General features: G+C 41.5%; 1 protein-coding gene across 2 annotated transcripts in view; it reads right to left on the reverse strand.

Annotated features, from left to right (window-relative positions):
- Window positions 1-15248: 15248 nt before the first annotated feature.
- The window catches only part of cyp20a1 (cytochrome P450, family 20, subfamily A, polypeptide 1), a 53427-nt gene continuing 44509 nt past the window's right edge, over window positions 15249-24166 (reverse strand). For both annotated transcript variants that reach the window (XM_072261436.1, XM_072261435.1), the window contains 5 exons: window positions 21160-21280; window positions 19606-19717; window positions 19275-19339; window positions 17960-18049; window positions 15249-16268 (listed from right to left, as the gene is read on the reverse strand). In XM_072261436.1, coding sequence (XP_072117537.1) covers window positions 16118-16268; window positions 17960-18049; window positions 19275-19339; window positions 19606-19717; window positions 21160-21280 — 539 coding nt within the window. In that variant the 3' untranslated portion in view covers window positions 15249-16117. The remainder of the gene's footprint in view (window positions 16269-17959; window positions 18050-19274; window positions 19340-19605; window positions 19718-21159; window positions 21281-24166) is intronic.

Below are 24166 nucleotides of genomic sequence, written 5' to 3' on the forward strand. Positions count from 1 at the left end.
GAGAGGAGGGACCGGAAACGGAAGCTGGGGGTCACTGCCACTTCCGGACGGGGACCAGCCAGAAATCATCACCCCCTAGCAACCACCACTCACCCTAGTAACCAGATACCCCTGCAAGTACCGCAAATCCAACTCACCACCACCGATTCAGGTAACAGTTACTCGGCGAGGAACTACCACCTCCGCTCTAGAAACCATAAATTCCAGTGTTAATTATCTCACCAGCAGTCACAGCCTATCCTCCCCAGCAACCACTCAACCCATCAGCTAAGCATCTCTCCAACAACCAGCATTCACACGCTAAACTACCATCACAGCAGTTACTACATATCCTGATCATCGCAATTCTACCCTTGAAACCAGTCTCTAGAACAACTGTTTAGCAACCAATCATTCTAGGAACCAATAACTAAATCCAGTATTCACCCATTTATTTATCATTCATACCAATCGCCTTGCTTTTGAGTAACTAGCATAGTCACAGTAACCATCACTTATTCAGGAAAAACAATTGCTCGCCGCTATGGTCAATATATTACTAACCAAAAATAAACTCATCTTTAACTTTGCGATCAGTAAGCCATACTCGCAGCAAACATTTTAATAAACATTACCGATACATTAACTATCTTAGTAACCAACATCATTCCAACAGTTGATACACGAAACAATCAGAATCAATCTTGTCAGAATCCCCCAGCAAACTACATCCCCCTACAACTATCGCACATCCAAGTCACCACTCTGTGTCTGATCGAGTTAATGAAGCTTGTGAGAGATGGGAATCCACAAAGGTTGCCCTGGTGTCTCGAGCATCCTGCATAACCAGTCTTAAACAAATGCAACATCTGTAGCTTATTTATATGTTGCTGTCCAATAAGAAAAATAAACGGGATAGAGCTTCCAATGTAACACCCCTTATTTATGGTGAACAACACCCAACTAAAAGCTGTGGCTTATACATTGTATCCCAGTTATTAACACATGACGCACATAGCTCTTGAAAGGTGTACACCCACACGTGGACTCTACTGCTTTCCCTTAGGTAACAAACACATGACAACATTATGTTCATATGTATTTAAATTTTAATCAAATCTTTACATACAAAATAAAAATCTGCAAATCTTTACAAATATATTCACTCAGTAACTATAAACACAGCAAAAGTTAACTTGTTTTTTCTAACACTTTTCAGTTACATAACCATATAAGCTGGATTTTACAATTATGTATGCTTAATATTAATGAATCTAATCAGACTTCCACAAAACTAATATGTGCAAAAAAAATTACTGTACATAACTAAGTACAGTAATCACATGCATCTTCATCCAACATAAACCAACTCTTCTTCAAAAGAACTTGAGATGAAAGATTATTTACTGTCACTTTAGTTTTGTGACTTCCGTGGCTGTCAATGAGGTTAATGTGGCAGCTGCAGCCATGTGTCAGGATGCAGCTGACTGGTTAGATAGGTAGGTAGTTTGTGAGATGGTGATAATGCAGGGCCTCTGCGTGCTCCCAATGCATTGCCTGTTGGATATAATCAAGCACACTCACATCAAGGGAAATCTTTGAACTGTTCCATCCAGCCAGTTGACTGCCTCTCTGTCCTTGCCGATTTTACCCTTGTTTCTGACTTTGTTTGTTGGGAGTAGAAATGGCTTTTACTGCAGAGAAGTGTGCAGTGGATCCTTGCATTTGCACAGACCCAGAGGCTGAGCTGCAAGCCATTGTTCATGCTTTTGTAGAAGCATACGAGAGGATGAGCCTTGCATTCAATGTTCACGAGACTAAGATCCTATAACCTCATCCTGCTGTACCACAGCGATCCCTCACAATAAATATTCATGCTACAACCCTACAGAAGTTGAGCCACTTCCCGTATTCTCAGCAGTCATTTCTCACCAAAGACATAAGGGTCTCAGACCGAAATGTCAACTACTTATTCTTTTCCATTGATGTTGCCTGCCCTCCTGAGTTCCTCCAGCATTTTGTGTCTGTTGACAGTTAGTAATGATGAGTTGTCCCCACTGTGTGAGACATTTCACACAATGAGATGTCACAAGCTGATCGGCCTTGCCATCACTCCTAACCAACAAAAAGTCAAGATGGTTAGGGTTGGAAGTAGGTGGTATGTGAGCTGAACTCAAAACTCAGAGTAAAGATCCTGAGTCTTGAAACTGCAGTGTTACCTTCCACATTTAGGATGATGATGATGTCTCAAAGAGAACAATAATCATGACCATCTTCAAGAACTGAGGCAAATCCAATGTGGTAACTACAGAGGGGATTTCCTATTGACTGCCACAGCAACAGGTACCATCATATTCTGTCCATACAGGTAATGTCGATGTGATCTTCACCACGCACCAACTCTAAGAAAAATGCAGAGAGTAGCACTGGCCTCTTAATATGGTCTTTTTCAGCTTCACCAAAGTCTTTAATTCCAAGACATGGATCACCCTTGTAAATTCAGCTGCCCACAGACATTTGAGTTCACCTTATGCTTGCATGTTTTATTCACAGAACCTTTATCAATGAAGACAAGATTGTGTCATTGCTGCAATATTTTTCTCAATCTTTCTTGCAGCAACATTCATCTCAAATCCAACAACCTTCCTGAAGGAGTGCAGCTAACTTTCAGAACTAATAAGAAATTGTTAAACCGGCAACAACACCAAACCAGAAACACAAAAATCCCATTAACTACTACAGTATATTAATGGAATATAGTAATGGGCTATATTAATAGAATAATTAACCCATTGTAATTATTCCTTAGTGTGTTAGTGAATGATGGAATTTGTGGGAAGAATAGAGTGGGGTTAGTGTAAATAATGGTCAGTGCTGACCTGGTGGGTCAAAGACAAAGCCTCAGTATACATCCTACCCTTTGAACAAATGGCTCCCAGCAGTATCATAAGAACATAAGAAATAGGAGCAGGAGTAAGCCATCTGGCCCACCGAGCCTGCCCTGCCACTCAATAAAATCACGGCTGATCTGTCCATAAACTCAGCTCCATCTACCTGCCTTTTCCCCATAACCCTTAATTCCCCTACTATGTAAAAATCTATCTAACTGTATCTTAAATATATTTAGTAAAGAAGCCTCAACTGCTTCCCTGGGCAGAGAATTCCACAGATTCACCACTCTCTGGGAAAAACAGTTCCTTCTCATCTCCGTCCTAAATCTTCTCCCCTGAATCTTGAGGCAATGTCCCATACTTCTAGTCTCCCCTACCAATGGAAACAACTTTCCTATTTCTATCTTATTTATCCCTTTCAAAATTTTATATTTTTCTATAAGATCCCCTCTCATTCTTCTGAATTCCAGAAAGTATAGTCCCAGGCAACTCAATCTCTCCTCATAGGTTAACCCCTTCATCTCTGGGATCAACCTGGTGAATCTCCTCTGCACTGTCTCCAAAGCCAGTATATCCTTCCTCAAGTATGGAGACCAGAACTGCACACAGTACTCCAGGTGTGGCCTCACCAGTACCCCTGTATAGTTGCAGCATGACTCTATACTTGAGCTAACACGAAAAAATGCAGCAATTTGTTTGAAATCAAAAGGGATAAATAAAATAACCACAATCTAATCCATAGCAAGGATTATACTACTCAGCAATTTAACAAACAACACAGCAAAGGAAGATAGGCATCATCAATAGAAAACCACAGACCACAGCAGCATCCATCACCCTTGGCTACAATCAACTGTGCTGTTCTCGGGGAGGGCAGTGAAACCACAAAGGAACTGTTGAGGTTTCACCTAGAAATCACCTCAAATTACAGAAGAGTCAACTGCAGTTGACATCATTATAGACAACAGCAATAATTTACTGACATTCATTGCCTGCAACACAATTACTCATAATACTCTCCTGCTGCATCCATTAACAGGGAATAATCAGGAAATCCAATAACCAGCGTCCATGTTCGTGCAATGCAATACTCTGGAACAAATGACACTGAATCGTATGGAAAGAGGCGGCAGATGAAGAGGATTGGATTTTGCAAATGGCACTTAGGAAGAGGTGTATCAACACTGAGTGCAATGTGGAGACTGGAAGCAGAACTCTGATCACCACTGGAGAGGAATGACAATGGGACTGGGTGCCATGCACGGAGGGATAGCAGCAGCTCTGTTCAATGTGGGGACAGCTAACAACAGTATTAAGCAGAATGCAGGAGGTGACAGCAAGACCATGTCATGTTGACATTGCCATTCATGTGTTCATTCTTGCAGGAAGAGGGGGTATCTACAGGTGGAATGATTATTTTTGGATTGAATTTAACTATCTCAAGCTTGTTCCCAATTTTCAGAACTTTAGACACATGCTAGAAGAAAAATCAATTGTAAATTAGTTTATTGTAAATAACAATGCCTGGGAACTGAAAAGTCTAAAAAAGTGGTGGATACAACCCAATGCATCACAGACAAAGCCCTCCCTTTCATTCAGCATATTTACAAGAAGCACTGCCATAAGAAAGCAACATCCATTATCGAGGACCCCCACTGGCCAGGCAATGCTCTCTTCCTTCTGCTACCATCAGGCAGGAAGTATAGGAGCCTTAGGCCCCATACCACCAGGTTCAGGGACAGTTATTACTCTACAACGATCAAGTTCCTGAACCAGCTTGGATAACTTCACCCACCTCAACACTAAACTGACTCCACAATTTACCGACTCACTTTCAAGGCATCAACGACTTGTGTTCTCAGTATTACTTATTTATCTCTTTTTACTATTTGCACAATTTGTTTTCATTGCACATTTGCTACTTGTCAGTCTTTATGTATAGTTTTGCATAGATTTTTATGTATTTATTTTCCTGTAAATGCCTGCAAGAAAATGAATCTCAACATGCAATATACATACTTTGTTAATAAATTCACTTTGAACTTCAAGAGTGAAAACTATTTCAGAGAATCAGCAGTCCATGGCTGAAAAAATTCCTGCAGATGCTGTAAAGAGCAGAAAATATCATGTCAAGCAACATCTGCGGTCAAAGAAAACACGAGTGAATAGCTCATGTTGATGTCTTTTCAATAGAACCACCATGCTTGCAGATCTTAGTCTTTTATGAATTGAAATTCATATGTTTGCTGCAAATATAAATTTTGGTATACTATGTTTTCAAAAGGTAATGTACACAACTCTAATATTTGCTGATTTAAAGCAGTATGAAGTTATAAACTTATGGTTACAGGAGTTGGATGAGCTTCACTCTCTAATGTAGATGGCTACCTCCTTCATCTCCCATCTACACGTCATGATGGCTTGCTTTTAAGCACAGATAAAAGGTCTTTCCACCACTCCTTCTATGATCATCACCCATGGTTAGTATTGGTATCATTAGCTCAACATACCACAATTTCAAAAACAAACAGTGGGATGTTACAAGTGCCACGTATAGATAAGAATGAACTGTGAGAGCACTAGAACTACCCAAGTCATTTTAAAACAAGTTATACTCTTGACAGATTCATATAAATCTAGATAACAAAACTAACCTAATTTATCTTGTGCAGTGTAAATTGTATTTAATTCTGCGTTCCATTCTTCAAGAGGGATGTAAAGACTTTAGAGAGGTTACAGTAAAGATTTGTTGCAATACTTCTACGAATGGACATCTTTGGTTATTAAACTGGGTAGAGAAGCTGGAACTATTCTTCTCATTCTGTAGGGAGACTAAGAAGATACTTAATACAGAACATTGAATCACTCAGTTGAAGTAAAGCAGAGGCAACATAGGAAAAAGCATCACCTCCTCAATAAGATTAGCTTTATTTGTCACATATACATTCTAACAACAGAAGTGTAAATGACCAACACAGTCCAAGATGTGCTGGGGACAGCCATCATGTGTTGCCATGCTTCTGGCACCAATATATTATGCCCGCTGTAGTTTGGAATGAGCAGCTTGGAAGCTGAATGCACTGCCTCACTGGATGATGACAATGACCAAAAGGTGATAGATGAATACCTAAAAGAGAATTAACTGTAGAGTTACAATGAAAAAGTAATAGATTGGGACTAATTAGTTCATTTTTCCTGCACAGATTTAATGGACTAAACAGGGTACTATACAATTCTATTACCTTAATATACACATTTCCCAAGTACCAAATCCATATAAACAGATTACTTAACTGTTTGATAAGGTCTCCATCAGAAATTGCCAGTGTTTGATTGATGATCATCAGCAGGGACTCTGTGAGCGGAGGAGCCCAGATCTGTGCTGTACCACACAACCTATGACAATATCCTATTTTGAAAACTCTGAGAACTAATTTCCCAAGATCTACACTTCATCTTGCTGCCATCTCAGGTTGCTTACAAGTGTCATTTGGTTAATTTAATGCTGCAGTTGAAAAGAATTAGTCAGAAATTATACCAAAGGATAACTAAAACTTCCAGAACTAATGCCACTTCATCAAAAAGCTTTTCTTCCTGAATCTTCTGATATTTTTGAATATTAGTTATTTATTATTGTTCTAATTTAATTCATAATTGTTTTAGTATTTACTCAAGAAAACCCACATCCAAATTACTGAATTACACATTCTACACTATTCTCTATTTTAATTTCAATAATTTTGATCAGAACTAGTTCCATATGCGAATGCTTTCAATGAAAAGTTTGAACAGTTGTTTGACATTCACGTACTTTCATTTTCCTGAGCCATATATATCTTTCATGTACTTATGTCTTTGAGTTGACTCCTGTCTGAGCCTCATTCTTTAAACTCTTTGCATTATGTATTGTACATACTGGCTACTTCATAAGAAACAGATTATATCTGCAAACACATAGATAATACCACACTTATTGTCAAGTACAAGTTATCTAAGGACGGACATGGGAAGGTAGTGGCAAGACATTAATGATTAAGACTCTTCTCATTACTCAGTGCAGATAAAGCTATAACCATATCCAAGAGAAAATAATGAATTAATTATCATTAATTCACCCTTTTTGCCAGCTTGTACATACTGTAGATCCATGATTGAAATCCTTTAAGAAGTTCTCTAATGATGTATGTATCACTCAAGTACACAAATGATTGATGAAGAGTCTTGGATTGAAAATGTTAACTGTTTCTCTTTCCTTATATGGTGCCCAACTTGCTGAGTATTCACTACATTTTCTGCTTATGTTTCAGATTTCTAACACTTGCAGATTTTTTATGCCTTTTAGCCCAAATACTTTTGACGATACTCTTCTGAGGTCTGTTTCTTTCTACAGATCTACAAATGATCAGTTCTGAAACATTTCAATGATGTCTAACTCAGTACTGGTACTTGGAAAATACACTGAGTCACTATTTTAAAGGAATCGCATGTTTGTGAGTTCTTAAATAATTAAGTATGTACGGGAAAGGACATGAGGGTTAACTGCTACATTGGTTGCTCAACATATACATTGCAAAAAGCTGCAGCAGTTAAGTCCAAGCTAAACAACAGCATGTGGACCAACAGCAAAATATACATAGAGCCAAACTGCAAGCCTACCAAGCCTATATCCTTCGTACTCACAGCAAGGTCAGACAACATTGCAAAGTAAGTATAAAAACTTAACAGAGTATTTACAAGGTCGAAGCTTTATGAAATTCTTCTGTCTCCTTCCATTTCTGATGAAGGGTCCTCAAACTGAGAGGTTACCACAGATGCAACCTGACCTGCTAAGCATTTCCAGCATCTGCAGTTTTTATTTTCAATATTGTTTAAAAATCTAGCAGGCTAGTGAGTGTTAGATGTGCACATATTGTAATTGCACATTATCCCGTCATGCAGTTGTCAATTCAAGGAAGCCAAGATTGAAACTCTAGATAACTTCTTTCCATTTTCCTAATGATTATGACTGTCTTTTGTATCAAGCCAAAGCAGTGCCTTTATCTCCATGTCATATTTAACCATAGTAAGATGATCCAAACCCACTAAGTGTTACGACTGTAAAGGTGGATATAAAGTATCAGCACTGGGGTTAACAAATCACAAAAGGGGAACTGAATCTGGTTCAGTGCTAAAGCAAATCAAAGTGCAAATGATGCATGCCCTGCGCCAGAAGCTTCCTGAACATGAGTCCTATATAGACATGTTCTCTGTTATTGTGCAACTTTTGCTTTAAGTACAGAAACTATTCACTTGTGTAAAATGGAGCAAAAACCATCACTGGAGGAACTCAGCAGGTCAGGTCAATGTTTCAGGTCGAGACCCTGCATCAGGACTTGTAAAATGGCTTGCCTTACTATTTCTGAATATCCTTCCTACTTCTCCATCTAACAATTGGGTTTTGAGATTTGTTTCTTAGGATCTGGCTTTAACTATTAGGCTTTAAGACATGTGAACAGTGAAACCCAAGGCCCAGGAGAATAGCTACAGCTGGCAGGATACAGCTGTACTGCTGAATGGGATCATGCAACAAGTATCCAGTCTTGCTTTAAAATTCAACACAAACGCCCCGGAGGAAGTGAAGCTATAAAAGACAGAGTACAAAGCAAGTCCCTCCTAGCCTTCAGCTGCTTCCAAAGGAGCATCTCAGTTGCAAAAGTACACTAGAAACTCTCTCAGGCTCCACCTAGAAGCAGCAACATAACGGGAGAAACAAGGGAACATTTAGGAAGTCAGTAAGTGAATAGACCCAATCAAAGGGATAAATTAACATACATCCAGTTATGAAGAGCAATAGAGGGGTGCAGGTTGATCTTGTATAGATCATGGTATTTCAAATGTCCATTAAACATACTTATGCAAAAACAATACTGAATTGTAATAAATACACTATTATTTTCATTATTAAATGAACCCCAAAACTATTTTCCCACAATACCTGTAGGATTCTATTTGCTAATTTTAAATATCAATGCATCCTAGTCCCCTGTTTTCAGATTGAGATTCTAGATTGGGGTAAGGCCAATTTTGATGGTAACAGAAGGGATCTGGCAGACGTGGATTGGAATAGGCTGCTTTCTGGCAAAGGGATGCTTAGTAAGTGGGAGGCTTCAAAAGTGAAATATTGCAAGTACAATATCTATATGTTCCTGTTAGAATAAGAGGCTAGGCTAACAGGTTTCGGGAATCTTGGTTATTAAAGAACACTGAGGAATTGGTGAAGAAAAATGAGGTGCACATCAGGTATAGGCAGATAGGAACAAATGAGGCGCTTCAGGAATGTAAGAAATGCAAGAGAACACTTAATAGAGAAATCAGGAGGGTGGCACGGTAGCATAGCAGTTAGCAGAATATTATTATAGCACCAGTGCCCTGGATTCAATTCCAGCGCTGTCAGTAAGAAGCTTATATATTCTCCCTTGACTGAATAGGCTTCTTCCAAAGACGCACATGTTAATATTGTTCACTTGGGTGTAATTGGGCAGTGTGAAGGGCTTACTAACATGCCGCATCTCCAGATAAATAAGTAATAAAAGAAGACATGAGATTGCTCCGGTGACAAGGTGAAAGAGAATTGCAAGGGAATTCTAAGCTATACTAAGAGCAAAAGGATAACAAAATTGGTCTTTTTGAAGATAAGTGTGGTCATCAATGCACAGAGCCTGGAGAGCTGGGGGGAGACCTTAAATGAAATATTTATATCTGGTTTTCCTATGGCAGATGCAGAGACTAGAACTGAGGAAAAAGAGTAGCGCGGTCATAGACTGTATCGGGATTACAAAGAGCAGCGCGGTCATAGACTCTATCAGGATTACAAAGAGTAGCGCGGTCATAGACTATCGGGATTACAAAAAGCAGCGCGGTCATAGACTCTATCGAGATTACAAAGAGTAGCGCGGTCATAGACTCTAACGGGATTACAAAGAGCAGCGCGGTCATAGAGTGTCAGGATAACGAAGAGTAGCGCGGTCACAGACTGTATCGAGATTACAAAGAGCAGCGCGGTCATAGACTCTACCGGGATAACAAAGAGTAGCGCGGTCACAGACTGTATCGGGATTACAAATAGCAGCGCGGTCATAGTGTCGGGATTACAAAGAGCAGCGCGGTCATAGACTGTATCGGGATTACAAAGAGCAGCGCGGTCATAGACTGTATCGGGATTACAAACAGCAGCGCGGTCATAGACTGTATCGGGATTATAAAGAGCAGCGCGGTCATAGACTATCGGGATTACAAAGAGCAGCGCGGTCGTAGACTCTATTGGGATTACAAAGAGCAGCGCGGTCATAGACTATCGGGATTACAAAGAGCAGCGCGGTCATAGACTCTATCGAGATTACAAAGATCAGCGCAGTCATAAACTGTATCAGGATTACAAAGAGCAGCGTGGTCATAGACTATTGGGATTACAAAGAGCAGCGTGGTCATAGACTCTATCAGGATTACCAAGAGCAGCGCGGTCATAGACTGTCGGGATTACAAAGAGTAGCGTGGTCATAGAATGTCGGGATTACAAAGAGCCAGCGCGGTCATAGACTATCGGGATTACAAACAGCAGCGCAGTCATAGACTCTATCAGGATTGCAAAGAGCAGCGCGGTCATAGAGTGTCGGGATTACAAAGAGCAGCGCGGTCATAGACTCTATTGGGATCACAAAGAATAGCGCAGTCATAGACTCTATCGGGATTACAAAGAGCAGCGTGGTCATAGACTATCGGGATTACAAACAGCAGCGCGGTCATAGACTCTATCAGGATTGAAAAGAGCAGCGCGGTCATAGACTATCGGGATTACAAAGAGGAGCGCGGTCATAGACTCCATCGGGATTACAAGGAGGAGCGCGGTCATAGGCTATAGGGATTACAAAGAGCAGCGCGGTCATAGACTATCGGGATTAGAGCAGCGCGGTCATAGACTCTATCGAGATTACAAAGATCAGCGCGGTCATAGGCTATCGGGATTACAAAGAGCAGCGCGGTCATAGACTCAATCTGGATTACAAAGAGCAGCGCGGTCATAGACTATCGGGATTATAAAGAGCAGCGCGGTCATAGACTCTATCGAGATTACAAAGATCAGCGCAGTCATAAACTGTATCAGGATTACAAAGAGCAGCGCGGTCATAGACTATCGGGATTATAAAGAGCAGCGCGGTCATAGACTCTATCGAGATTACAAAGATCAGCGCAGTCATAAACTGTATCAGGATTACAAAGAGCAGCGTGGTCATAGACTATCGGGATTACAAAGAGCAGCGTGGTCATAGACTCTATCAGGATTACCAAGAGCAGCGCGGTCATAGACTGTCGGGATTACAAAGAGTAGCGCGGTCATAGAGTGTCGGGATTACAAAGAGCAGCACGGTCATAGACTGTATCGGGATTACAAACAGCAGCGCAGTCATAGACTCTATCAGGATTGCAAAGAGCAGCGCGGTCATAGACTCTATCGGGATCACAAAGAATAGCGCAGTCATAGACTCTATCGGGATTACAAAGAGCAGCGCGGTCATAGACTATCGGGATTACAAAGAGCAGCGCGGTCATAGACTCTATCGAGATTACAAAGATCAGCGCGGTCATAGGCTATCGGGATTACAAAGAGCAGCGTGGTCATAGACTATCGGGATTATAAAGAGCAGCGCGGTCATAGACTATCAGGATTACAAAGAGCAGCGCGGTCATAGACTGTATCAGGATTACAAAGAGCAGCGTGGTCATAGACTATCGGGATTACAAAGAGCAGCGTGGTCATAGACTCTATCAGGATTACCAAGAGCAGCGGGGTCATAGACTGTCGGGATTACAAAGAGTAGCACGGTCATAGAGTGTCGGGATTACAAAGAGCAGCACGGTCATAGACTGTATCGGGATTACAAACAGCAGCGCAGTCATAGACTCTATCAGGATTACAAAGAGCAGCGCGGTCATAGACTCTATCGGGATTACAAAGAGCAGCGTGGTCATAGACTATTGGGATTACAAACAGCAGCGCGGTCATAGACTCTATCAGGATTGAAAAGAGCAGCGCGGTCATAGACTATCGGGATTACAAAGAGGAGCGCGGTCATAGACTCAATCGGGATTACAAAGAGGAGCGCGGTCATAGACTGTATCGGGATTACAAAGAGCAGCGCGGTCATAGACTGTATCAAGATTACAAAGAGCAGCGTGGTCATAGACTCTATTGGGATTACAAAGAGCAGCGCAGTCATAGACTCTGTCGGGATTACAAAGAGCAGCGCGGTCATAGACTGTATCGAGATTACAAAGAGCAGCGTGGTCATAAACTATCAGGATTACAAAGAGCAGCACGGTCATAGACTCTATCGGGATTACAAAGAGCAGCGCGGTCATAGACTCTATCGGGATTACAAAGAGCAGCACGGTCATAGACTCTATCGAGATTACAAAGAGTAGCGCAGTCGTAGACTCTATTGGGATTACAAAGAGCAGTGCGGTCATAGACTATCGGGATTACAAAGAGCAGCGCGGTCATAGACTCCATCGGGATTACAAAGAGCAGCGCGGTCATAGACTGTATCGAGATTACAAAGAGCAGCGCGGTCATAGACTATTGGGATTACAAAGAACAGCGCGGTGATAGACTCTATCGGGATTACAAAGAGCAGCGCGGTCACAGACTGTATCGAGATTACAAAGAGTAGTGCAGTCATAAACTATCAGGATTACAAAGAGCAGCGCGGTCATAGACTCTATCGGGATTACAAAGAGCAGCGCGGTCATAGACTCTATCGGGATTACAAAGAGCAGCGCGGTCATAGACTCGTATCGGGATTACAAAGAGCAGCGCGGTCACTCTATCGGGATTACAAAGAGCAGCGCGGTCATAGACTCATATTGGGATTACAAAGAGCAGCGCGGTCATAGACTCTATCGGGATTATAAAGAGGAGGTGCTGACTACCCTGAGGCAAATTATGGCGGACTAATCCCTAGGGCCTGACAAGGAGTTCTCTCAACCTTGTGGGAGTCTAGTGTAGGAACTGCAGGGCCCTGGCAGAGATGTTTAAAACATGCTTCAGAATAGATGAGGTGCTAGAGGACTGCAGGATAGCTGATGATGTGTTTGTTGTTTAAGAATAAGCCAGGAAATTATAGGCTGGTGAGCCTGATGTCAGCTGTGGGTAAGGTTTACACTGTGAATAGAAGTGGTCTGAGGAGTACAGCAGACAATAGGACCATGAATACAGATCCACACTTCCTTGAAAGTGCTCTCATAGGCAGACAGGATGCTTTGAGCACACTGGTTTTCATAAATGAGGGCTCTGAGTATAGGAGTTAGAATGTGTACAAGATGTTGGTGAGGCTGAACTTGGAGTACTGCGTGCAGTTCTGGTCACCTACCTACAGGAAATGCATCGATAAGTGTACAGAGAAAACTTACAAGGATGTTGCCAGGACTTGAGGACTTGAGTTATAGAGAAAGATTGAATAGGTTAGGACTTTATGTCCTGGAGCACAAAGATTGAGGGAGATCTTATAGAGGTATACAAAATTATGAGAGGTATAGATAGAGTGAATGTATGCAGGCTTTTTTCACTCAGGCTGGGGGAGACTAGAACTAGAAGGCATAGGTTTAGGGTGAAATATTTAAGGCAAAACCGATGAATATTCTTAATTTAGGGGGTGGTGCAAGTGTAGATTAAGCTATCAGCGGAAATGCTAGATGTGGGATCAATTCTAACATTTAAGAGAAGTTTGGGTAGTGTCATGGATGAAAGGAGTTTGGAGGGATATTGTCCAGGTACAGATAGTTAGGACTATGCAGAAGATCAGATCAGCAAGGACTAAGTGGGCCGTAGGGCCTATTTCTGTGCTGTGGTACTCTATGACTAGCATTCAGGAACAGACACTGAATAAATTGAGCTTCAGGCCCAGCAGCTTTGAACATGAAAGGGCCACAAATAAACAGGGCTTTCATAAATCAGCTTATCTCTTCCTCACACCTTTCTATTGCCAGTATCATCACCTGTCACTTCCTCCAATATCTAATGTATCAACTGTATCTTGGTAGGTGTAGGTGATATGGCTGGTTTTCAGCACAGCAATAATAATAAACATATATAAACATAAATAGCAAAACAATTTTCCTGACAGATGCTTGGGGAAATCAAACAGAATACGAAATGAAAACATAGTACTGTATGTTCCTTAAAAGCTAGGATCAAGCATTAGGTCAAAGAGGTAAGTTTTTACAGAGAGGAGAAATGCAGAGGAGCAAAAACTAAGAGAACTTAGGAGCTAGGAAGCTGAAGCCACACACCAGTCAAAGAATGCTTAAATTCAAAGATGTTATAATTGGAGGGCCGACGTCCAAAACAGATAAGAGTTGGAAGACATTACAGAAATCTAGCCTGTCACTTCAACGTAGAATGGCAGGTTATTTTACACACTCATGTGTATGCATGAACATTAAGTGGTGCAAGAGTGGAATGGAGCATTGACCTGTACAACTGGAAAGCTGTTTCTCCTATTCATGTTACAAGGATTAAAACAGGCTTGAGGTGCTGTTCTGTCTGGCCACATTGCAGCCTTTGGGACTCAATATTGAATTCTACAACCTCAGTAACTTGATTTCCTGGTCTGTATCAGCTGCCCATCTTTGATATTAACCAGCTTGTTGCTTTTATTTTAAATATTTTTCTTTTTGTTTTCTTCTCTGGGAACAAAGGATACACCCAGCCTGATTTGACAGGTTTGTCTTTCTGATCTACATTTGCAACCCTTCATCGTTTTGTCTACGTTCTCACTTTCTAACTGCTCCCATTCAGTCATTGACCAGATAACCTTGATTAATTTATCCCCATGGTCCTCTTGGTTTTACTCCAAAGACATTCTCCTCCCTTCCCTCCCTAAGAAGCTTCTTTTGACTCCTTCCCAGTTCTATGGTCTTTGACTGGAAGCATTAATTCAGTTTCTCTTCCACAGATGAGGCCTGATCTTTCGAGTATTTCAAGCATCTTCTATCTTTATTTAAGAATTCCAGCGATTGCAGTTCTTTTTCACCATCAAGTTATCATATCCTGCTGGACTGTTCTCTGCTCCTGAGCCCCGAGCTCACCCACCTCCTCCCACTCACTCAGAGACCAACGAAGCTACAGGACCACACACCCTCAGGATCCGAAACTGACCCATAACCCAGCACCAACTTTCAACTCTATTAACTCCCGAGACTGGACATGTGTCGTGTCTACATACGCCTCAGCTTGTTGGATTGCCACAGTGGACTCAGCAGTAAAGGTAAAAGGCTTAAGCACTTTACAGGCATGTATTGTTAATGAAGAGTTCCGATCTCATGAAAAATGTGACAGAAATGTATTTTCTACAAGTTTATTGAAAATGCTTATGGAAATTCATACAGAGTGCTCTTGATATGCACTGGTCTCATGATAACTATACCAAATGCGATGTCCCACAGTGTTTTCAAGGAGCGATTTGTTCCCTTTTCAGACAGTGAAGACTTGCTGGGATACTGCAAGCATGGACTCCCCGTGGATGTCAGGCTTCAGAAACATATTTCCATTGGAATTTCGGCTGCATTTTTACAGCCACACTCCTTCAGCTGGATTCCTGCCCAGGAATCTGGAATGGAATCCCTGACCAATTGTTCTATTAACTAAGCTGGAAGTAGGAGGAGGTGCACTGAGGCCAAAGTCAACTAGCTCAGTTGGACCACCTGAATTGGCTTTATCACTGGAAACACAAGGCCAACATATACTTTAGATGGGTTGATCTCACCATAAGACTCACCAAAGCCCTTATCACAAAAGTAGCTGTGCACGCCAATCTGACTTTGTTTTATGCTATTGTGCTCATCATGATCTCATGTATCATCACTTCTTCTCCACTCTTGCTCCTCAAAACAAGCAATTGTTTCCCAGCTCATTGTGCACGTTATACTTATGAAAGTTGCAAGGATCCCAGTTAAAACAAAACAGCTGTGATGCAAAGAGGTGTCTTAAGCAGGTCTCACCGTACTAATATTTCTGGTGTTGAAACTATTACTTTATGGTTAGCTTCAGGCTTTTGTAGTGAGAGGCCAGGGCTTGGAGGCTGAACCTGGAGTTTTCTTGTGCATGAGTATTGCTTCTGGTGTGAATCTTAACAGCTATAGCCACATCCTACCAAAAATGTTCCCCCTCCATCAGCACTCGCTCTCCTTAGGCAAGTGAGTTTGGGGCATGCCTAGGTTCTCTTGCTAACAGTGATCCAAGCCTCCTCTTTCGGGGTAGTTACTAGGTCATATTTCATTTCCACCACCTGGCCTTCCACGGGGTGCAGATTCAGCTTCTTGACCAGTGTGGTCAACATTATTGTAGCCACTGTATAAGCAAACCTACCAGGAAAGATAATAAAATAAAATGAGACCAGGATCAGCAATGGTGCAAATGGGTACAGCAAATTTACAGAGCTATAGAATTCATTTGCTACTCATACTTCTGACTACAAACCCTCTCCAACTGAACAAGTGCCTTTGCTATCTCCTCGTTTTCACTTGAGTCACACCTTTGGGAACGAGGAAGGAACAGGACCTTTAAGAATTACATTAGAAGCAAAGTAACAAAATTATGATATCAGAACTCAAGCTGTGCTGCAATATGACAGTATCAAAACAAATTCGCGGGATGTGTGTGACACTTGTGGGCTGCCCCCAGAACACCCTCGAGTGTGTCGGTTGTTAACGCAAACAACTCATTTACACAAGACAAATAAACATGAATCTTGAAACCACACTAATGATATCAGATTTACAACTGGTCAAAGGCCATTCAGCACATTTGATACAAGCCCATGCTTACACTTCATGAGTATTTTCCCACTTCTTTTAACCATTCTTTTTATTTATTTCTCCTTTTTGAGTTAATCTCACTTTTTCCCTTTCTCAGTTAATTTGCAGCAATAATGTATTCAATATTCCCTTGTGTGGGCACGTGGCCAAGTGGTTAAGGCATTGGACTAGCTACCCGAAGGTCGTGAGTTCAAGCCCCAGCCGAGGGAACGTGTTGTGTCCTTGAGCAAGGCACTTAATCACACATTGCTCTGCGACGACACTGATGCCAAGCTGTGTGGGTCCTAATGCCCTTCCCTTGGACAACATTGATGTCGTGGAGAGGGGAGACTTGCAGCATGGGCAGCTGCTGGTCTTCCATACAACCTTGCCCAGGCCTGCGCCCTGGAGAGTGAAGACTTTCCAGGCGCAGATCCATGGTCTCGCAAGACTAACGGATGCCTTTACCTTTATTCCCTTCAATATTTTTATTTGGGAAATTATATTAAGGGTTTAAAGGATGTGTTACAGAACTCCAAAGAACAGCAGAGAAAACAGAAGCCCACGAGTGACACCCTCTACCAGGGCACAGGTTTGATGGATATTGCTTCATCTTCCAGTTCATCTCACAAGGGAAGATGTCTCACAGAGAACCCAGATAAAGTACACCCTTAAAGGGACAAGTAGCAAGCTCAATTTACTCCTTGGCTGAATTTTGTTAGTAAGTGCTTTACAATTTAAATTCACAAACTCCTAAGGGAACAAGGTATCTTTAAACATTTGGAACTATTGTAATCTTTCAGGTGGATATGGAAGATCTGTTGGCATTATTTTGAAGAGGGGGATTTCCCTAGTACCATGGCCCATATTTAGCCCTCAATTAACAATATTAATTAAAAACAGATGAACTGGTCATGACTGTTTAGGAGTGCCTGCTGTGCATAATGTAGCTGGCATTTTCCTGCACTGCGGTGATTACACATCAAAAAGAAACATATTGGTTGTAAAATACTTTGGAGCATCTGACAATGCTTAAATACAGGCATTTTTTTTGACACAAATATAAAGAAAGATATTTGTTACAAGTCATAGACAGTTTGGTCTTAAAAACAAAAGAATACTCAGGAGAATTGAATCCAACTTCTTCATTTGGAGCTTGGCTAAACTGAGCTCATCTACTCTGACCAGTCATAGGGTAATGGAGAAGGGTAAAACTTACAACTTGAACCTGTCTGGTACAAAGCCCCTTACTACTTTACCTGAGTTCTGGGCATTCCTGACTTCCAGAAAATCCCAATAATGTAAACTGTTTCTTGGCTGCTTCATCGTTAAACCTTTCAGGATCAAATCTGCAGAACAACAGGATATGAGTCTCAATTAGAACAGATTTTCTATCTGATTAACTCACAGATTAACATGCGCAGCACAATTCTGAGGTTACTTTAAGACAAGTGATGAAGATAAAGACAAACATACAGTCCTATGCACATTTTCACTGGGATGCATTACAGTAACACCTTGATTTTTAATTGACTGGAATTGGTCTATTATTGTCACCTGTATCAAGGTAGATTGAGAAGCTTGTCTTGCATACTTTTCATACAGATCAAATCATTACACAGTGCATTTGAGTTAGTACAGTAACATTGTACAGACTAAAGTGTAACAGCAGTGCAGGTAGCCAATAAGGTGCATGATCAATACGAGGTAGATTGTGAAGTCAAGAGACAATCTTGTTGTAAAGTTCACACCCCATTTTTCAAAAGTCTCTGTTACCTTGCCTGTTCCATCAAGTAATTTCCACCAACTCTATGAGATAATGGTATTCCAGAAGATCAAGGCTGGAGTGATGCTGTGCATGGCCAAGGTACTATTCAAATTCCCCCTCTGTCTCTCTGTTCTTCAAGTCACTCTGAAGATTATCAAATATTTGGCAATCTTTCCTCATCAACTCCTTCTGCAACTCCTCATAAATTACTTTGGCAAATACCCTTCTTGAAGTCTTTGAATGTATTTGTTCTATTAGTTCATCCAAAATGCACAAATAGAAGCTGCTGTTGTTATTCACAATATTACTTCAGTAACAAATATCGATAAGTTGCAGGCCTAAAAAAGATCTCTGGGGTAAACCAACTGTTACATCTTGTCAAATGAAGGACCTTCAAACCTATTTTGAACTTGTTGAACAACTTATGCTCCTATCTCTACAAACAAAGAGTATCTTGTTGCATTGTATCTACTTCAAGTTGAGTTGGATTTTTGGAGAACATTGCCAATGGAGAGTTTGCTGTATCAAATACTATGCTTCAGTCCAGAGACAGTGTTTGATTGGATGGTGAATATCTCTGCAATACATCAATCCACCGATCCACCTTCTTCCTGCATCAGACTGTTGGGTCAGGGTAGATGATGCTTTATACTGTGTCCAAGCTTGATTGTTCCTGACTCAGCTTTGTTAGTTATTGACTTGGAAGATATTTTTTCCCCCAAAGCTGATAAGTGTCACTTTATTCAAGACAAAACTTCACACAATAGACAGAAAGCAAGCACAATCACACATGAGTGAGACGATACCTGTAAGGTAAGCGCCATGAAGCGTCATCCTGAAGCACTACTCCCAGGGCATAAATAACAAGAGTCTGAGGAAGAGAAGGGTGCAGGAATGTTAATGACACTGATGAAGCTGAAGAGCTGGGGAGGGAAGGAATTGGTAGTGATTCACATGAGGTTAAGTATCCACTCCATCTCTTAACCAGGTTTGATGTCTCTCCCTACCGCCCCATAAACATACCAAAACTACGTGGGTGAGCATTCCATAGGGGAGGGGGCATCTTTAACACATGGTGAGCAAACAGGGGGTGAGAAGTCGAGCAGAATTACTGCTGTCCCATCACTCCTCCCTTACCTCTTTTGGGATGAGGTGTTGATTGATGCTGCCCTCCAATTCTTGGAGACGAGCTGCAACTGGGGTCAGCTTAGCCGTTCGGACTGTCTCATTTAGAATCTGCTGGCAGTACCTGTGCCAGACGATCAGACTGGTTATAACTGAACCATGCACATCTGCCTTTACATACATAGAAATCTACTACAGGTTGAAACTCACTAGTCCACAGCTTTGAATCTAGTATTGATCTGTACCAATCAATGAATTCTATGGTTTAAGATCTAAAATTGCCTAAGCCCATCCATCGCGAAGGATACTCAGCACGTAGGAGATGTCTTCGTCTCATCTACCAGAGGGGATTGCACTGTACTGGTGGGGCAAAACAACGAATTTCACAACATACGTAAATGAAAATAAATTTGATTCTGATTCCAATCAATACTATTTTGACGCTAAGTAACCTTCCAGTGCAACCTTTGCAATCTCAGCCAACAGTGTTGCTAACTTACAGAACTTCAGCTTACATAGTTCTCAGGCACTAGAGTAATGATGCAACAGTTCTATTAATAATGTTTAACGACTTTATTTCCATCCATAGATGTTGCCTGTCCTGCTGAGATACTCAAGCACTTTGTGTGTGTGTGTGTGTGCTGAAGATTTCCAGCATCCGCAGACTCTTGTGACTAGTTTACAATAGAATAAAAGTTATCCTTGCTCAGAGGGAGATGATCAGCAGCATTTTCTGTGGTCAAGCACCAGTCAGGTCACAAAATGCCAGACTAGGGAGTTTCAACTTGTACAATCCTTTCACTTTAGCAGATATCCTGAAACAAACCCAAGAGCTATGCAATGGGATGCCTTTTGCCTAGTCCCATTAGCTGGTTAATTGTAATGAATAAATGATCATAAGAACATTAGAAAACAGTAAAAAGGGTCTTGCAATAAGACTATACTGTGCAATATGAACCATTAGTGAAAAGAACAAGGATGTGGGAGATAATCTGGGATTTCCAGATTTGTCACTGTAAATTGATCAGGACTTTTGCCCCTGTGACTCCTGGGGTTAGTGATAATGGAAATCATTCAGGGCTTCTGTGCCTGATCCTCTAAATTGGCCTGCTCCAAGTCACTGGGCAGTAGATAATGATGACTTAACGTAGAACTAATAAAAATAAATGGTTAAAAACCAAAATGAGTTTAGCATCACAAAATGTTTAGAAATATAAAGCATATTTTTCCCTTTTCTCCATGTAGCCATTATTCCATTGTCTCTTGGATCCTCTGGCAGGTCCACACTGATTCAGTGTTGGAGAGCACATTGTCCAGCATAAACATTGGATGAGCTTCTCTTCTATTGCTGTACATTGCAGCAAGTCAAATGGTGAAAAACCACCAAGAAATGGAGGTTGGCCAGCATATTTGGGATTTCATGTAGGAGTCCTGAAACTTACTGGCACTTGCGCTGAGAAATTCAGACAGCTCCATATTGAACTGTAGGCCCTTCCAACAAAATCCTGTCTTGTCAGCTTTTCATTCGTGATAAAAAGGAGACTGAATGCAAAAATCGACAGATACCTTAGTTCCTGCAGCTTGTCAAAACTTAGTGGGCTCTTCCCCAGAACCTGGTTTATTTCTTGATATAGCTTCTCCTGCACCGATTTGGATGTGGCCAGAAAGTATGTGGCCCAAATACACACTGTGGAAGAGAAATCTGTATAAAACCTGATAATTTCAAACAGTGGATATCCACCACTGTGTAGGTTTGAAAGAGATAACAAGTAGCTGGGAGAAGACAATAAGATATAGGAGTAGAATTGGGCCATTTGGCCCAGGGTCTGCTCTGTCATTTCATCATGGCTGATCCAATTTTCCTCTCAGCCCCAATCTCCTGCTTTCTCCCTGTATCCCTTCATGCCCTGACCAATCAAGAATCTATCAACCTCTACCATATATATAAGACTTGGCCTCCCCAGCTGCCTGCAAAGAATTCCACAGATTCACCACTCTCTGGCTAAAGAAATTCCTCCCCATCTCAGTTCTAAAAGGACGCCACTCTATTTTGAGGCTGTGTCCTCTGGTTTTAGACTTTCCTCCCATAAGAAACATCTTCTCCACATCCACTATCAAGTCCTTTTACCATTCAGTAAGTTTCAATGAGGTCATCCTTCATTCTTCTGAATTCTAGTGAATACTGGCCCAGAGCTATCAAACACTCTTCACATGACAAGCCGTTCAATCCTGGGATTATTTTCGTGAACCTCCTTTGAACCTCTCCAGTGACAGCTCATTCTTTCTAAGATAAGGGGCCCAAAACTGCTCACAATACTACAAGTGATACCTCACCAGAGCTTTATAAAGCCTCAACATTACAGATTTTATTCTAGACCTCTTGAAATGAATGCTAACATTGCACTTGCCTTCCTCACCACAGACACACCTACAGATTAACGTCTGGGGAATCCTGCACAAGTACTCCCAAGTCCCTTTGTGTCTCACTTTTTTGTATTTCCTCTCCTTTAAGAAAATAGTCAACCCTTTCATTTCTTGTACCAAAGTGCATGACGTGACCATACACTTCCTGACACTGTACTCCATCTGCTATTTCTTTGCCCATTCTCCTAATCTGTCTAAATCCTTATGTAGCTCCTCAAAACTACCTGCCCCTCCACCTATCTTCACATCGTCTGCAAACCTAGCAACAAAGCCATCAATTCTATCATCCACATCATTGACATATAACATAAAAAGAATTAGTTTCAACACAGACCCCGTGAAACACCACCGGTTGCCGGCAGTCAACTAGAAAAGGCTCCCTTTATTCCCACTCTTTGCCTCCTGCCAATCAGCCACTGCTTTATCCATGCAAGAATTTTTCTTAAATACCATGGGCTTGTAGCTTGTTAAGCAGCCTCTTGTGTAGCACCATGTCAAAGGCCTTTTGAAAATCAAAGTACACAACATTAACCGATTCTCCTTTGTCTACCCTGCTTGTTATTTCTTCAAAGAATTCCAACGGATTTGTCAGGCAAGATTTTCCCTTGAGGAAACCATGCTGACTAAGGCCTATTTTATCATGTGCCTCCAACTACCCTGAGAACTCATCCGTAATAATTGACTCCCACATCTTCCTAACCACTGAGGTCAGACTAACTGGCCTAGTTTCCTTTCTTCTGCCTCTCTCCCTTCTTGAAGAGTAAAGTGACATTTGCATTTTCCAGTCTTCTGGAACCATTCCAGAATCTAGTAATTCTTGAAAGATCATTACTGAAGTCTCCATGATCTTTTCAGCCACCTCTTTCAGAACCCTGGGGTGTACATCATCTGGTCCAGGTGATTTATCTACTTTCAGACCTTTCAGTTTCCCAAAAACCTTCTTTCTAGTCATGGTAACTTCACACACTTTACCACAGGGCAGTGGGCACATAAGAACTGCATGGGCTGAGGAGGAGATCTATATGCCCAAGTTTGTGAGGAACTCAAGAATGAAAGGTGGATTGAAGGAAAGTTGGAGGAATTGACAATGAAGAAAAGGGGAAATCAAGCTTCAGGAAGAACAAGGAGTTGGTGGTGAATGGGAAATGAAGTTCAATAGAGTAAGAGCAAAGGAGCTGGAGGGAAGCACACAATATAAAAGGGCAAGAGAAGAGGAATGCTGCAGAAAGAATAAAACCGTTTAGGATTAGCAAAATAGAGCAAAAATGGGGAATCAAAGTAACAGATGAGAGATATACGCAAAAATCTTGTTACCATGAGCTTGTTGGGACTGTTCAATTAATTTTCTAAAAAACTATTGTAATTTTTTGAAGATAAGTAACAAGGACAAGAATCCACAAGTGGCAAATCTTAATCCATAACAAAGCAGAACTACCCCAGGGACACTAGTGTGAAGCACTTACTTCGTTCAAGGGAAATGTTTCAACTCACTGACATGGAAGAGTAAAACACAAATACACTTCCAAACATAAATACTGTGACATACTGTGAAAACCCTTGGGATGGTTTGCTACCTTAACAAAGTAGGACTTCACCCATGAGTCTGTTGGGGTCACCTACTATAGCCGGCGCTCCCGGTGTGGCCTCCTGTATAGTGGTGAGACCCGATGTAGACTGGGAAACCGCTTCACCAACCATCTATGCTCCATCCGCCAGAAAAAGCAGGATCTCCCAGGGGCCACTCATTTTAATTCCACTTCCCATTCCCATATGTCAGTCCATGGCCTCCTCTACCGTCGTGATGAGGCCACACTTGTGTTGGAGGAACAACACCTTATATTCTGTCTGGCTAGCCTCCAACCTAATGACATGAACATTGACTTCTCGATCTTCCAGTCATGCCCCACCCTTCACCATTCCCCATTCCCATTTCTCCCTCTCACCTTATCTTCTTACCTGCCCATCACATTCCTCTGGTGCTTCTCTCCCTCCCCTTTCTTCCATGGCCTTCTGTCCTCCCCTATCAGTGACCCCCTTCTCCAGCCCTGTATCTTTCTCACCAATCAACTCCCCAGCTCTTTACTCAACCCTTCACCCTCCCACCCAGTTTCACCCATTACTTACTGCTTTGTACTTCTTCCTCCCCTCT

Source organism: Mobula birostris, chromosome 6 (genome assembly GCF_030028105.1).
Source record: "Mobula birostris isolate sMobBir1 chromosome 6, sMobBir1.hap1, whole genome shotgun sequence".
Taxonomy (NCBI): domain Eukaryota; kingdom Metazoa; phylum Chordata; class Chondrichthyes; order Myliobatiformes; family Myliobatidae; genus Mobula; species Mobula birostris.